This window comes from Lipotes vexillifer, unplaced genomic scaffold (genome assembly GCF_000442215.2).
Source record: "Lipotes vexillifer unplaced genomic scaffold, Lipotes_vexillifer_v1.1 scaffold46, whole genome shotgun sequence".
Lineage (NCBI taxonomy): Eukaryota > Metazoa > Chordata > Mammalia > Artiodactyla > Lipotidae > Lipotes > Lipotes vexillifer.
This window is the reverse complement of record NW_006799818.1, coordinates 1,497,130-1,514,853: the sequence shown is the minus strand read 5'-3', so window position 1 is coordinate 1,514,853 and position 17,724 is coordinate 1,497,130. Positions and strand designations below refer to the sequence as shown.

Here is a 17,724-nt window from a genome sequence, read left to right as displayed (position 1 = left end):
ATTTTTCTTTGATAATTCGCCCTGCCTTGCTCTTTACCTTTTCTTCAGCTTTCTTTTTCGTTTCAGCATCCATCCAAGTAAGGTCATCTAAAGTCTGAATAAAAACTTCCCGGATCTGTGCAATTAAATCCTCAACCTTAAACCAAAAGAACAGAAGGCAAATTTAGGCCATGAATTAATTTTTTCTAACACAAATTTAAAAAAAAATAGAGCTATAAGCTATCTTTATGTGATTCAATGATATGTTAATAAATGTAAATTTATAAACAAACTGGTGATCTAAACAAATGGATATATGTGGGTAATTATATTTTTAAAGCAACACTGCTACTATCAACACTAATGATTAAATAGGTCTTAATGCATACATTAATAAAAATCATCTTCAGAATGTATGGGTTCCATTATCACGAAAGACCAACTAACATAAAATACTGTCATTACTATTAGTAGTTTAGTTAAGCATGAGGTAGCATTTCAATAGATTCTTTCACCATGTCTTTAAGTTCCCTTGTCTTCATTTCAGTAACAATAAAAAATAAAGTACATGTCTTACACTTCAAATAAACCCTGGTTTACTTTCCGGCTTTTAAGAAAATACTAATTCTTAGTCAATTTTGATAACAGAAGAGATTACAAATGACTATATCATTAGAACACGTGACTGGGTATTGTGAATACATTGCTTCTGGAAAATGGACAATTGGTTTTGGGTTAAACAATATTAGGATCAGAAACATAACCAGACCCATGGGGGAGGGAGAATAAGATTTATTGGGAAAGAATGGCAAATTGTGATTCAGAAGTTCTCTGCCAATTAATAAAATTTTAACCAAATGATGGACTATTGTAATTGCCCATCATTGCAAACACATGCTGATAGAGTATTGTGCAGAAAACATTACCACATGTTTACTGTCTCCAGGAAATGCCGCTTCCACATAGAGCCTTCCCACAGCATTTTCCATATTCCCATTGACATAGTTTGCACAACGTCTCCAAGTCGCTGTTTCTGATGTTGTGCCATAAAGAGCCTATGGGAGAGAAAAAGGAAATGGCATTTGACCAGGAGTAGATGGCCGAAGTGTGGTAAGAGCACAAATTTCACAGGACTCTGTTCTTTATGTCTCCTAAATTCTTGCAATATTCATTGCTTCTCCTCACATGTCAGGATGTCCTTGCATAGGATAAAATGTAATCCAATTGAATTATTACTTACTATGATCTGGAAATAAGGTATATTTTCAGTAGCACGTCCTAGAAAAACTGTTGGCTATTGCAAGTTAATATCTTTCTAGACAGGGTTAGAAACAACAACCCTCTCCACCAAACAAACAAAGTAACACTGTTGCCACTGTATAAACATAAATGTGAAGTAATATTCAATAAATGTAACAGGGGAGAGATCTGGTATACAAGAAAACACATTCCTGTTTTCTAAAGTTTTTGCTGAAGTTCCAGTACTTAGAAGAACTGCATGTGTACAAATTTAAGAACCAATAAGCGGATTAACTTACGGAAGGGAAATTTAGCAAAACACCATTTTTACATTCTCTAATTTAAAAAATATGTCTACATTTTCTTTTAAAAGGTAAAAACTAAAAATCTCAATCAATCAGGGAGTTATTTCCTTTCCGTGACACCAACCAATACATTTGTGAGAATTTCTCCTTCCTCAATCCCTCCTGCCCTCTCCCCTCACAATAGGACGAAAATGATGATTCTTTAAATAATGCAGGTACAGTCTAATAAAAGGTCTTAAGGCTATCTCCAGGTAGGTATATTCTCAGGGGATTGTCCACATCAATGTAGTCCAACTGTCTGAATGTCTAGTATGTTATAAGCACCAGAAAAATCAAATTAATTGAGGTAGATACCCCTGAAATTACTTTGAACACAACAAAAAAGCAAGCTAGTATTCTTCCATGAACTGCTCAAATAACCAATACGTGCCCTTCCCGGGCAATTCAATCACGGTGCCAGAGTAGACAATCACAGGACCACAGAGCACCTGAAAGCTGGCTTTCCTAGGCAACGTGGCTTAAATACAGGCAACATACCCAGCATTTGGCATTTTGTCTCTTGGCAAAGTTTACCACTTCTCGTAATGTACATGGCAAGCCTTTATAACCATGGATCGCTTTATGCTTTAAGTCTTAAGAAAAGAGAGATTTTTTCTTCACCTTGCGGAAAGCATTTCTGGACTCCTTGTAGGTTCGGCTGAGGCTGCTTACAAGATCCATTATGAACCGCCAGGACATTAAATTTTGAAGATCTCTGCATAAAAAAACCCACCACCCAGCAACAGAAAAGATGAGGCTGCAAAGCTTCTAAAGAGTGATATTAAATGTAAACTTTGGGAACATGGGCACTCTGACATACCTACCTGTCAGAATATTTGGTAAGAATGAGCTTAAGTTTGGTTAAATATTCTGGAGCATAAACAACCACATCTTCCTCATTTGGAATATTAATATTCACAGTTGACATGATTTCATTTGTGAAATTTGACCAGCTGAATGGCTGGAAAAAAGCAGGCACAAAACATTGAGTAATTATGGATTTCTCTTCTTGGTTCCAAGACTCAGTTATGGTTATAGGGTCAGACATGGTTACAGTGTCAGTTGCATCACTATATAATTATCACAATAGTCAGTTTGATATCTGTTTGGGATTTTTCTCTAATTGCTTCAATCAATTTTTGAATAAAAATTAGTTCTGTAGCATAATTATTTAAATAAAAGAATTAAACCAACCATTTAAAAGCAAAAGCAAAGCTTCTAAGTGTAGTGAACATATGCTAGAAATTAGGCTCAGTGTCAAATTCTTGGTCTAACCAATATGAAAGAAAAAGAAAAAGAAAAAGAAATTTAGCTGTAAACATTAAGTTTCCTAGGTTTATGCAAAAATTTAAATGGGTATAAAATGTTTATCTCTTAAAGGTGGATATTAATAAACAATCCATTTGAACACAGTAATACATCTCAGTGGAGCTCGTGTTGTAAATGAAAGTACACTGTTGTCCTAGCAGAGGTATAGTAAATGTATAGATACAACACAGATGGTCCAATGAAGATGAACAAAATGTACTTTAAGCTATCAATATCAGGTCTACAGGCATGCAGTTCTCACACTTCAGAAGCTGGATTTGGAGTTGCCATAAGATGGAGTCTTATCTATTATTCTTTAAATGGGAATTGTGGTTATTCAACCACCAATGGATATAAGAAAAAACAGCGGAAGTGGAGATTATGCAGATCTTGCTGAAATGCCACATTTCAATGTTTGAGAATGTTTAAGATTACCAATAACTTAGGCTCTGTAATTTTATATATATATGCCTAGAAGTATATAAATACACTGATCACTTACTAATCACTTACTAAGTGTGAGATGCTATGTACTTTTCTTGATTTCCTTTGGCAGTTTGGCCCATTATTTCAAAACATATTTATTAAACACTTATTATATTAAAAAGCTCTATGTAAGAAATTCCTAACTCAGTAGGTTATGCCTTTAAAAAGTCCTTGTTTTCAGCAATTAGTGACAAAGAGAATTCCATCACTGAATGTGGTAATTTGTAGATTTTTCCATGAATGTTGCTTCATTACCTGATTGTGTGCATCAACTAATACATAGAATACATTCATAGCCTTAAAAGAGATTATTAAATACTAGCTAAGGAATTACAACTAAGCAAAAAGATGTCAACTGATGTTTATAAATGGAACCTATAGATTTTTCTGTTTCTTGTGTTCTATTTCTCCATTATTGCTCTGAACACCTCCATAGATGGCCTTGATGAGAACATGGCAAGTTCTATGAATAAATTATCCTTTTTCGGAGTTAAAAAGAAATCTGGTACTTATATTATTTGACTGTCCAAGTCCAATGGCTATATAATGGTCCTTCAGAAGGATTTTTGCTTTTAATGTTTCCAAACCCTTTTCTATGATAATTTCTAATATTATTACATAGCTGCCTTGAAAGGACTTTTACCTTTGAAATTCACTCTAATTAAATATAAATATAATTATGTCAAATAGTTTTTTTTCAAGTTTTTTTCATGAAGTCAAATGGTTGATGTCGTCTAAATTCATTTTGATGTTCAATTTATTTCAATAAATTAAAAAATCATTAAATTTTAACAAACTGCATTTTAATATTATAATTTTAGAAAATGGCACAATAAGAGAGTACATAAAACTGCTACTTACCTTCCCACTGATCTCTAGTGAAAAGTTATTTTGGATCTGGGCTAATGTCATTTTGTTATAAAGAAGCATTGGATCATTTCGATCTTCAGATTTAGTTGTAGCCTATGGATTTAATTTCTTATCATTATTTTAGATCAAGAACTCTTTAGAAAAATATAACTATATACAAGGGAAAAAGAAATATGGCATAGGTACAACATAATTATATTTAAGTTCTATTCTGTATTTGTGTTATAATTTATTGTGTCCTATCAAGAAGAAGAGAGAAATAGAACAGATTTTAAGTATATTCAGTAACAATTATCAAGATTTGGCTGCAGTGTCAAGTATAAAATTTTTCAAAAATTGTTTTATATTTTCATAACTGCCAAACCACATCAACAATATTTACAGGCCTCTTTCCTTCTATGGCCAAATGGGCAGCTCAGTTGTGTCTGTGGCTATTTCATATGATAATGACTTGAATATAGTCATTTCCAGTTTCTCTCTCAAATACTCTTTCTCTCACCTACCACCATTCAGTGTCCCAGTTAAAATTCCGACAGGAAAAAGAGTAGAAAAAAGCACAATGATTTCTACAAGAATTTAAAGCAAGTAAGACTGAGAAAATTCCTAGTACTTAACACAGGTAGGTGGCAAATTATCTGAAGTGAGTTCTAGCATCTACTTTTGTGACTGTCTGCTCATCTGGCCTAATGAGTTCAGTGTTATCAACAGCATCCAGTATTATTTTTTTTCATTGAATCAAAAAAGAAAATTTCAATAACAACTGCCCAACTAGTGGCTGAAAGAAGTAAAAGCAATTTTAAGTGAAAAGAAACAAAATGTAAAAATGGGAATTATTTCTCAAGTGACAACGGCTCCAATTTCCCCTTTAGGTCACTTTTTCATTCATTTAAAAATTATGTTTGTAACATCTGCACGCAATAACGTGCTGGACACTGTTAGAGACACATAGGTGATTCAGGGAGGACTGAGACCCCATTACAATCTCAGAGTGTCAGAGGGGAGACAAAATGAAGACACGAAGAATTCTGAGGTAAGATACAACTACTACAGAAGCCGAGGCTGATCAAAGGAGAACACGGTCTCGCAAGGTGCCAGAGGTAAAAACCCAGGGTAATAAACTGTTCTCTAAAAATTCTGTTTCCAACATAGAACCACATGTAACCCATCAAACTGCCATTCATCCAGCTGCAGCTCCAAGCAAAGTCTGGTTCTGATTCTAGACTTTTGGTTTCATGTAGCCCCAGGACGGCCAAAATTGCCCTGAAAGATCTTCAGTCTTCAAGATTCTGATGATAAAGTGACAAGCCGATGGGGATTTAGTAGTGCAGGTTGCTGTCTGCAATGTCAGAGAGCTCTGTGGATCCTAGACTGAAACTGACCGTGAGTTCAACCAATAACCCGGATGCTGTTTACAGAGTTCACTCGCTTGAGACTGCAGACCACGACAGGGGAACTTCAGACAAGAATGTGCCAACTCAGACTCTAAGGATTGACCTGGAACTAGAGGAAACTCAGGGACACACCCCTTGGGCTTTGCTGATAAACTCCTCCTCTTGGATCTGCCCTGAGCTAATAAGCAGCCTGACAGTTTGAACTCAGTGATATCGTACTGTAGTGTGGCCATGTTCAGAGGCTAATACTTCTTAGCAAAGGGATAGAGACAATTTCTGTGGTCACCTTAAACTTTAAAATAAAGTAAAATTGTACATATCAAAACTAAAACAGCTTTGCTGAATAGCTAGCAACCAAGTGTGTCCTGAATCTCAAGGGCATCTCAACAACAGTTTGACTGTAAATAGTTAGGATATTGATGTAACCCACTTATAATAGGTCATTAAGTACATCTAGTTTAATATTTGTCAAATTAAGTATGTCTCCTGGATGTCTGGAACCTGGTTTACTGTAAAATTCCAGTTTTCAAGGTCCTCTTGAAGTCAATGATCCATTACTGAGCTATGCATTTTTATCACTTGGTTAAGGAGATGTACCTTTTACCCTTAAAATACGATAGAGAAGAGAAAGAAATAAAAAGTGGTTGACATTGTTCAGTGTATCAGAGAAAATGTGTTTTACATTGGCAATTTCTTTTTCCAATTCCATAACTTTATTCATTTCCAAAGAAAGCTGTTTTTCATCGACAGGCAGTCCCTTTTCCTGACGAATCAATTTGGCCACAGAAATCATAAAATCCACATATGCTGTACAAGCCTGCAAGAAATAAATGACAGTACATTGCTGAAGAACCTTCCAAATGTTCATCACGGCGCTTTAACTTAAAACTTATTTTCAATTCAGTATTAATTTTTGGTGACAGATAAAGCACAACAAAATAGAAATCCATTCCTGAATCCTAAAAGAAATGACCTGTACAGATTCTCAGAAAGTCAATGTGTCTTTGAATTATAGCAGAACAATAAAGGACTCTGAAAGTACTAAGTAACTTATAACCATTTGGTTATGGAGATTTTATAACTTTCAACTTTTAATCAAACAAATTGCTTTAATAAGAATGCAGATGCAAAACATTTGGTAAGCAATAACCTAGTATTTTTTTCTTAAATAATAAATTCTTTTGCCAAATTTCCTTTTAACAGGTTTTCTCTGCACACACATATATATATATTTCAACTATCCATAAAGAGATGGCCACAAACATATTACATTATCAGGACATCTTTTATCTGTCTTCTCCGGCCAAGCAGTAATTTTTTTTTTTTTTAATGAGAATGCATTCTCATGAGCTCCTCCAACACAAATCTGTGGGTTTTAGTTAATTCCAAAGCTGGCTGTCATTACTGTGAAATTTCTAAGATACTATAGATTTGAATATCAGCTTTCTTCTGAGAACTCAAATTCTTTCCATTTTATCTTCACACACATTTTAACTTTATGAAGATAAGCTATAAACTAGTTTTATTATTGACCTTTTATAGAATATATAAATACCTATTCAAGTTCAGAGTGGCACTGAACCCAGGAAATTTAATACCACTTTCATAACATTGCTATTTAGCTATTATTTTCTATCAGCAGTTAAAATCAATTATGATCCCACCACATTCAAATTTATTCAAAATTCAAGTCCCAGCACCAGTTTGGCGACACGCAGATGACCACGATTAGGAAAGCCATGCCACACAAGTTTGGGATCGATGGGTAGTTCTATGCTTCACAGGGTAAATATGAAGGAAAGCTGTAGAGTGCTTAACAATTCCACACTTTCAAGGGGCGTTTACAACCCTACTAATTGATTATCAGTGAAAGGGGCACCCTTCTAGTCACTGTGAGTGCAAAGGCACATCTATATTCACAGTGACTCATTAAGACGATCAAACATAAAACTTATAGGGAAATTGAAAATATTTTATCAAGCAAGAACCTAAGCAAAATGTACAAAGTCATTATTAATTTGAAATTCAAGAGGACACCTTTAGATACTGGCATTCCATGACCTTTACTAAATGCTAAGTAAACAATTTCCCAGGGAGAGGGCTCTCTCTTTCAAGGATACCCAGAGATTGTGAGCCTGTCTCGCTGGCATCTCTATCCCTGGATCTGCTACTCAATAGAACAAACTATTTTTCAGCCATGTGTCTGTATTAAAAACCAAATCACTAAGGTAACAGGTATAAAAGGATGTTTTTATGTATATTCTTGCCAACTCCATTCTTTTCCTATTAAAAAGTAATCAGAGTTCTTGTTTCACTTTGAAGAAAACAAATATGTCTGAGTTCATACCTCATGGGACCAACTATTCCAAAGTACAAGCACGCAGTGGTCTGAGTTAACTGCATTTCAAATCATATAAATTTATCTGCATTCAGCAGGGAATTACTACTGACTATGAAGGAAATGGTAATTTAAATTTTCCGGTATCAATCTACTGAGATTTTTTTTTTACTCTGTGGGATGCTTTTTCATTAATGAGGTGAGGAAACAATAATAAGAGTGTTCTCCTCCATTTCGTTGACTCTGCAAACTGGTTTTAACTCCAGTATCTTTATCCTTACAGATCTATTTAAAGACTATAGAATTTGGCAAGCAGAAGAACTTTGGAAAATGCTTCTAGTCTTCTGAGCTGGTAAAGTTCCCCAGAAAACTGGAAGCATATTATACCATGAACTTCTGAGATGCTTGAATACTTAATACACTTACATGGACTACACTTACTTCCTTTAATGAGCTCCACTGCCTGGCAACCTATTACAGTGTGACTGATTAAAACATGTCTTAGTATCTTGGTTATCTTTCCTGGCTTCCAAATTTATCTAGTAGCTGTCAGAACCCAGGCTTACTGCTGCTGTTACATCCTTTCTACAAGATATGATTCTACCTTAAGGTATTGATTTTCTTCCTTGAGAAACTTCTAGATTTTTAAAATGCCAAATAATAGCAATTGTCATAATTTGGCGAAAAAGTAATCAACACATATTTTGACATTTAAAAAGTACATTGGCCAGGATATTTTTTAAATCAGATGTCAGTTTTTCTTTTCTGTCACTAAGAGAGCAACTAGTTATTACGATAAGGGTCAGAGGCAGCTACCTTTTTCGACAGTCGTAAGGTAGCCTAGTTGAAGCTTTGATACAGTGAATCCTTTATATGACAAAACAAAAACAAAAACAAAAACAAACGAAAAAAACCCCAAAACCTAAATGTCTATGTAGTCCTTCCTTTAAAAATAAAACACTGCAAATCCTAACGCTTATAATAGCAGGTTCAAAGATGCTAACCGGTTTTAAATGGTTGGGTAAAATCCCTAATTGCAGTTTTGTGAGCTTTTAAATTACACACTATTGGTGAGATGATATTTACCGGTACCCAACACCATGAATTGTTACTCTAATTAGGACTATCTTCATATTGCAGGACCAGGCAATAATATTTATATATTGGCTCTGTTCAGAAGTTGGACTTCTCCTGCTTAGAAAAAAGCTGATATTTGTTAGAGTTGCCAAAGAGCAAGAGAGTGATGCCATTCTGCTATTGCCCTTCATACTTGGTATCTTTGTTAATAAGTAACAGCAAGTCCCAGGGAGGAACAGAGAGCTCTCTGGACGGGTTGGCCAATATTTGTGTACCTTGGTGTGCCAACAACTATGGACCAGAGGTTTCACTTTGAAAGATTCTGTTCCGGGACACCTAGCTCTTACCAATTTTCTGCCCTTCCCTTTCCAAGACATAATGTGGAGCATGAAGTGACTGAAAAGTCACACAACTGTCTTATTCCTAGCCACTGATGCTGGTGGTGTTATTTAACAGTGTTACACAGAAAAGTTTCCAGAGGGAACACACAGGGGCCCCCAGCATGAGAGAGATGCTTCCTCTCAGAAGGCTTGGAATTTTCTCCCACTTGAAGCAGCATGTCAGGGATCATGCAGCTGCCAGGACACAGAGGCTCACTCCCCAAAGATGGGCACAGACACAGAGAATCACGCAGCCATTCCTGGGGACAGGAAGTGAGAAACAGCCCCCAATCCTAGCAGGGCTCTGGAGTAGGAGAAACACAGGATACAAGAGGATCCACTATGGACCAGCATGGGGACTGGTGGGGGCTTTCATCAAGTTATTAACGAGAGAGCCTCCAGATTCATATGAGAACTTACTGTGTAACTTCTAAGGTTTGTTGCATATGTTTGGGAAGGTGCATGTAGTTCTTTGTACAAACTGAGTTCAGTTGATCTAAAAAATTTCTTTTGTCATATCCAGGAAGTCCCAAGTTCAAAAGCTCCTTTACATTTTGTGGACTGGGTGAAACCTCCTGACTATTAGTCACCTGGTGCCCAGAAAGTACAAAATGAGGTCAGCCGTTTCCTTTGCAGGATCCATTTTACCAAGTCAACCAAGCAGGAGTCACAGCAATCTTTTTAAAAACCAAATCAAATCACATTTAAATTATCCACTGACCCCTACCCCCAGTCATTCACCTTGTATCATATCATCCAGTTTTATTTCTTTTATAACACTATCTCCATTTATCTTATTTCTTTAATTTATTTACTTGTTTCTTTATCATCTATCTCCTCCGATTAGAACATGAGTTCCATGTGAATAAGGACCATTTCTGCCTTGTTTCCTTGGTATCCTTACTGCCTAGAAAAGCATCTGTCACATAGTAGAAGCTCAATAAAAATAAAGTTAAATTGTAAGTATATTGAGTAAGTTTCCCTCACCTCCTATGTCATCAGATTTCTAATCGCAGTCCAAGTCCGGAGCAGTTTCTCTGAGCTTGTATTTTGGGTAAGTGGGCAAACAAAATCCTCTCTAGGTTTACCCTCAGTTCCAATACGTGCTCATCTAAAGGACTGCAAAACTCAGCTTGTGCTCTTTCCAGAGCAGGTACAGCTTAGAGAATTTCCCTGGACTGTGTTTTATTTAGTACACAGGCCCCGGATCACCTCTTTTTTAGCTTCTAACCATCCTGGCCATATTCCAAGTCCTCTATCTTCATCCCTGAAATGTTTCCCTTTTTTTTTTTTTTTTTTTTAATGAACATCAAATTTTTCTAAGTGCTCTAAATTTCTTCATGACTCTGGCCTCCTCCACCCCTGCCAGGCCCCATAGCATTATACTATATAGCTTCTAATCTCCAACTCCTTTGTTACCTCCTAGGGCTCTCATTTGCTAGATCAGTGGTTTTCTCACTTTTCTTTTAGTCCTGAGATGCTCTGTTCAAACAATGTTTTGTTAATGTATAAATAAGTAAAATGAATCTTGAAGAATGTAAACATGAAGGTGTGGCTACACAGAGCACTGTCACTGGCACACACAAAGTGGTCCTTAGGTTCAGAAACCACTACCCTGGCTAATTCGACCTTTCAGACAGACACAGAACATAAACATATCTGTGATCCAATTATGCTCAAATATTTTGGGTACCTAACCTGCAGATTTCTTATGAAGGAGGACAAGGCAGCAATCAGCCTTGAAAAGCTAAAGAGGTAGAGAAAGGGAAACTTTGAGACCAATTCCAATTCATCCCCATAGAGTTCAGAGACTCTTCTGGAGGTGGTGATTTTTCAAGAAAATTAAGGTTGTCATTCCTTTCAGTGAATCAATAAGCAAGAGCTTTCTCACATCAAATAGTTGGTTGGTTCCATTTTAAAATTCCATGAATGGGATGATTATTTTTTATGGGCAATATGTATCTTTCATATTGTTTTCCTAGCATAGAAATGTATACTCTTGTATGGGATAGGATTGTTTCAAATCTCACTACTTCTGTCCTTTGAGGTAGCAATGTGTCATTAAAAGTGATCTCTTCAGATAATCAGAATACCTCAGAAATAAGGTTCTATCTCTTTAACAAGAGACATCCAGCATGAGTGGCTCCTTGACGAACCCATTTTGAGAACAGTTTCTTCTGCCACGACATTTAGGAAGTTCTATTTATTTCCTGGGAAAGGACACTTTATACAACGAGGTGCCATACAGATAAATCCCAATTTTTTAAATAAATGTATGTATTTGTTCAGTATTTATACAGATGGCTATGTGGCCTTCTGCCTAATATTTGGCCTATAGAACACTGTGTTATTTTTTTTTGTAACATCGTTATTGGAGTATAGCTGCTTTACCATGGTGTGTTAGTTTCTGCTATATAGCAAAGTGAACCAGCTATGCATATACATATATCCCCGTATCTCCTCCCTCTTGTGTCTCCCTCCCAGCCTCCCTATCCCACCCCTCTAGGTGGTCACACAGCACCGAGCTGATCTCCCTGTGCTATGCAGCTGCTTCCCACTAGCTATCTATTTCACATTTGGTAGGAACACTGTGTTATTAAATTTACATTATAAACTCCTGGAAAAAGAGTGTTTATGTAGTCTTGTTTGGCACCTTGTGTCATCCACATGAGCTGGCTTAATTCATAATTTTAAATGAGATTTGCTCTCCAGGTTTTTCTGTAGAAATAGCACCATAGAGAAGGAAAGATAGATTGGGAACCAGGAGACAGGATCATGATGAGGAGGGCTATAGTAGCTATTTCTCCTCATCTGCTCATAACAGAACCCTCTATTCTCTTTCCTCTTGGTGGAACTATCGATCAAGGAGTCTCCCTTCCTGAGCTGTAGAGATGGATTGGCAGTACCAACTACCTAATCAGAGAGCCCAGTTCCCTGGACACAGTGATTGGTCAAGAGAAGGGCAGGTGGCTCAAGCAGGAACAATCAGAGTCCTTTCCTCAGAAACTGATAGGAATAAGAGAGATTTTTTTTTTTTGGATTGTAAGGCTTTTTTCTGGATTGTAAGGCTTTTTTCTGGATTGTAAGGCTGCCAGAGATCATCTCTGATGTTACAATGGAGAAAGCCTGCTAGAGAAGGACTCCAACACAGAAGAAAGTAGCACCTTGAGAACAGGAAAAGAGATAAGATGGTTCAGTTGAACCCCTGGAACCAACCATGCCTGATTCATCCCTAGAACTTTACATTTAGGTGTGACAAACAGAAAACATTTTTTTTTTTAAACAGAATTTAAGTTAGAGTAGGTTTCCATGGCTTACAATTAATGTTCCTGACACATGGATCTTCTAGTCCATGACTTAAGCAAATCATTTTACTTATTTGGGTCTCTGTTTTCTCATTTGTAAAATGAGGGGTTGAACTAAATTCTCTAATGTCCCATTTAGCTCTTAAAGTCTGTGCATAAGTAACCTTAATTAGTAAGAAAACATACCATTCTGCCATGTAAAAAATTTAAGAATATATATATTTGAGTTTCTATTGCCTTAAGGCCTGTTCTCTCTTTAGGAAGGAAAGTACAGGAAACAAAAAGGAACTGAGGTATTTAAGTTTAAAACAATAACCAGAGGAATACAATATGCATTTCTCAAAATATAATCTAATCTAAAATTAAAAAAAAAAACAAAAACAGCCACAGGTTAAACAAAATGCTTCCATATGACCCACGCCTATGAAAGACAGCTCTAGATTATGACTTTTTCTCGATTATGAGATAGCGTTGAATATAAAATGCACAAATACACCATCATCTTAACAACAGGATCCTTTCCAAACGAAAAAAAACAAAAAAGAAACTTTACCACATTAAATGTATACACTAACTGCCGGGTATACTTTGATATCAGGAATGTTAAAATACAAAAAGAAAATACATCTTTTTAGGATTGGACAAATTTGCTATGTTTTTAGGACAAAATCCTAAATTTGAAAAACATCCTAGTTGATGACAATGAAAATGTAGTATAATGAGCCAAAATTCTTCAATCACCCTCAACTCTGCAATAGGAAGCAGCTAGACAGCTCATAAAGCCAATAGCTGCAACCCACACAATACCTGTAATGAACTCAAATATCCCATACCCATTTGATTGTCTGTGTTATTAACTGTGGACTTTTACAATATATCTTTTCCTTCATTTCAATGCTGTGTAGCCACTCAAAAAGATACTTTAAATGAATTTATTCCATGCTATTTTGAATTTAATAATGAGGCAAAATGCACACTCAGTATAAACATATAAAGCTAATAATTTTAATTAAGAAGTAATTTCAGCCACACCACCATTGTGACCCATTAGAATAATCAAAGGTAAACTTAACTTACTTCTGAGCTACAAAATAATGAGGAAAACATTTATGGAACCAACACCTTCCCCAAATATCTAATAATATATTACACTGCTACATTTATCATCTATGGTTCCTTTATATCAAGAAGCAAAAGCACATCAACACCAGCTTGAGGGAGGCAAGGCTGTGAGGCAAAGCGAAGCAGTTCTGTGGGGTATGATGAATGTTAGAATCAGAAGGTGACTGCAAAGTTTTGTCTGAACCCAATGCCCCTATCTGGGTAGTCCTCTGAAAGTCAAATCAGAAGGCTCTAGAAGAGTGCTACAGAGTATGATGTGTCTGATACTGGACCATTCCCTGGTCCTCACTGGCACTGACCTAGACCATGATTAACCTGTTCATTTTTTAAATGATCAAATTTATAGAGAAAATAAAACATTTAAAATTGACTTTTCAAAATGGGTCACGTGACTTAAGTACGAAGATCAAGACACGAACAAGGAATTTCAAGTTTCTTTGTTTCTTAGTTTAGAATATTCATTCAGTCAAAGGAAGCTCATTATTATGTGTGATTTTCAGTATCTGCCTGAGTGAAGGACATAGAGCGTTAAGTTTAAATTCTGTAGTTTCATTTTATTTTGTTGGATTTTTGTTTCTGTTTTTACCTCTTTATATATTCCAGTGCATTCATAGTAGTCTCTGGAAGGCAGGCCAAGTCGAGGCTGGTCAATCTATACAAAAATATGCGAAGAAGAAAATAAAGTATTCAGTTGATATAGAACAGTTGGACAAATTACAAGCACGCCTATCTATGTATGAGCAAGATCCTAGTGTTCTAGCAAATGTAAAATCGATAGCTAGTGGGAAGCAGCCGCACAGCACAGGGAGATCAGCTTGGTGCTTTGTGACCGCCTGGAGGGGTGGGATAGGGAGGGTAGGAGGGAGGGAGATGCAAGAGGGAGGGGATATGGGGATATATGTATATGTATAGCTGATTCACTTTGTTATCAAGCAGAAACTAACACACCACTGTAAAGCAATTATACTCCAATAAAGATGTTAAAAAAAAAAAAAGATCCTAGTGTTCTTGTTCTTTATAAGGGTAACAAGCAGACACTGGGTGAATACATAGGAAATGGTTTCCACGCTACTGCTTCCAAGTGTTAAACTGATGGGTAGCTAGATAATCTGGAAGTCTGTGCTGCAGATATTTGAGAAAAACCAAAGAAATCTTGAACAACAACAACAAAAAAAACACATGGGGAAGGATTTTTAATGCATAACAAAGGGGGAGGTGAACAAATACATGTTAGAATCTAGGACTAGGGAGAATTATACTTTTACAGGGCACTTTGGCTTCCTGAGATTCTACTATGCTCCCCTGAGGGACATTCTCTTCTACCCCCACCCTTAATTGGGACAGAAAAAAAAAAAAAAAAGGTGGAAAACCTCTATGGTAAGTCAAGAAATTCTAAGCTAGCAGAAATCTTGATTATTTTGAGATCCTCTACCCTAAGGACATAGAGGAGATTCCTCCTCAGTTCTCTCCAAAGCTGTCCTGCTCAGGACGCCAGCAGACCCAGCTGCCAGCTAAGTGTGTGAAAGAGGTAACTCATCTCGGTTCTAGTGTGTCCAGTCCACCTTGGATACCTAGCAAAAACTTGTGGACATACTTGCGGCTTTGTGAGAGTCCCTCTTACGCGCCGCACGGTAAGATGGATAAGGTAAACTAGAGCATTTATGGGTGAGAGTGAGAATCCTAGCAGCTGTAAAGAGCCAGGCCAATACAAAAGAAACAGAACCCAGAGGACTGGTAAGGAAAGAGCCAGAAGGCATCCCCACGGGAAGAGCCCTGCCCCTTCTTCAACCTCCTGACCCTCCTTAGGAAACCCCCTCATGGCGATCATGCAGGATACTGGCACTTGAGAGCCAAAGGAGAGGATGTAGGAAGAGAGAACAGGGTCCACTGTAGGCAAGAGTTGGGTTCAGTCTCTTTCATGATTTTAATAAAAATGACTATAAAGATTTATGCAACAGTGACATAATTATGCTTCTGTGACCTGCAACTTTTGGTTAGTTTCTTTTACAGGAGACTAAATAAAAGTCCCTAGATGTTTCACTCTATTCCGAACATACTCAGTTAAGTAAATCTCGTCCTAGGTAAACCTAAATGAGTGGCTTACACTTTAAAAAAATCAAATAAAGCCATTTAAAAAGAATGGGATTCTGTTTACCTTAATTGAGAAAAAAGTACAGACATTCTTTAGCAAGAACCAAAATTGTGTTAAAAATCCCATTTCTATGATCTTTTTGGAATCAATTAGGAATTTCTAATTTCTGACCTGTATTACTTATGTAAACCAGACCATGCTCCTTTCCTGAACATACAGAGAAATCAGGTGCTCTTTCTAAACAGGAGAGACCTGAAGTCTTTCCTTTCTTATCATTTGTTTTTATAAAGGGAGAGGTATCTAAAACAAAGGTAGAAGGAAGGAGAGTTGAATGTCTAAAACACAGCATCAAGAAAACACTTTCAAAACTGGGAATCCAGGCATCTGTCCTTGAACTTATTACCACCTTGCTCATGCAATTCAAATGAGAATATGCATTATTTCTAAATATCAATAACAACAACGTGTGTGGAAGTTTTACTGCAATTTAAAGTAACTTTGGCTGTTGGCCACACAAACTTACATGAATTACATGGTTCATAGAGTTTTTATCATCAGTGCCAACAAAAAAATTAATAATGACTTTTTTCCCATATTTAGAATTCAGCTGTGCAATAGATTTCTCAGCTGTCCAAGAAGAACCTAAAGCAATGAAAGGTGAAGTATATCATTAGATGCTTTAGTGCATTAATATGATACTGTAATAATAACAGATTTTATATGGAAATAATTTTTTTTTAAAAGAAGGAAAATTGCCTTACCATATGTTTGCTCCCAGTTTTCTGTCACCACTGGCCAATCATATATATCTGGTAACAGTCTGAGCAGAGGATCTCCGCCTCTGCTATCAATAGCAGCTTTTGAAAATAATGAATATAAATATATTATGAAGACTATGCATATTTTGGCATACTCCTAATAAAATAAAATACAGAGCACTTACATTCATTTATACAAGATCTATACAATGTTTTTGCTTTCTGCACTGCGACTATGTCTTCAGTTTTGGGTTCCTGAAGGACATCTGAAATAGGGTATTGATAAAACACATCAGTATAATTGCTTATTTGCAGCTGCAATTAACATTTTCAATGCAGGTTTGGTAAAAAAAAAAAACTTTTGTACATATGTTCACACATCTCCCATTCCAAAACCCTATAGGAAAAACCAAACCCCTTACACCAGATCATTATTCCCGGTGCAGAACTGAGAGTTAGTTTCATCACCCAGCTTAGATGAAAGCCTTTTTGACTAGCTTAGCGTTTTGTGTGTGTGTGTGTGTGAACAGTGATGTGTACTGCTCTACCATAGAGAAGTTACTTTTTTTGAAACTGAGATTAAAAAGAAAACAAATACTACAGAGGAATTTGGAATTTAATGTGATAGTCTTCTTGATGGTTGGAAAATAACTATCTTTGTGTGATAGTACTGTCCATGCTCCAGATGAAATGAATGTACTGTTCTTCTTGTTTGGATATTAGAAAAAAGCAAATTTTTTTTTTTTTTTTTTTTTTTAACAAAGTAACTTCTAAAAGAGGAGAACAGAGAATGGAGGATAGCAAAGGACTAGACACTGCTTTCTCAACTTCCCAGGGAGAGTGTCTTAACTGGGTTAGAACAGATATACGTACTCTGGGAAGGCAAATCTCAGTAACATCTCACAGTGACCTCAACACAGGGCCAGGGTAGAAAGAACATGCAGGTGGTGTTTACTGGCAATAATTTAATTTCTTCTGTAAAATGGCATAAAGATGCCATCTCCAGGGATAATAGAGCTTTATCTTGTGTACCTA

At 36.3% G+C, this 17,724-nt stretch overlaps 1 protein-coding gene across 6 annotated transcripts in view; it reads right to left on the bottom strand.

Annotated features, from left to right (window-relative positions):
* Positions 1-17,724, bottom strand: part of MME (membrane metalloendopeptidase) — a 91,425-nt gene that overhangs the window by 40,410 nt on the left and 33,291 nt on the right. For all 6 annotated transcript variants that reach the window (XM_007471995.1, XM_007471994.1, XM_007471996.1 and 3 more), the window contains exons 5-14: positions 16,875-16,955; positions 16,693-16,788; positions 16,455-16,573; positions 14,426-14,491; positions 6,300-6,434; positions 4,218-4,319; positions 2,387-2,523; positions 2,184-2,277; positions 906-1,034; positions 38-136 (exon numbers count right to left, since the gene is read on the bottom strand). In XM_007471995.1, the coding sequence (XP_007472057.1) occupies positions 38-136; positions 906-1,034; positions 2,184-2,277; positions 2,387-2,523; positions 4,218-4,319; positions 6,300-6,434; positions 14,426-14,491; positions 16,455-16,573; positions 16,693-16,788; positions 16,875-16,955 (1,058 nt within the window). The remainder of the gene's footprint in view (positions 1-37; positions 137-905; positions 1,035-2,183; positions 2,278-2,386; positions 2,524-4,217; positions 4,320-6,299; positions 6,435-14,425; positions 14,492-16,454; positions 16,574-16,692; positions 16,789-16,874; positions 16,956-17,724) is intronic.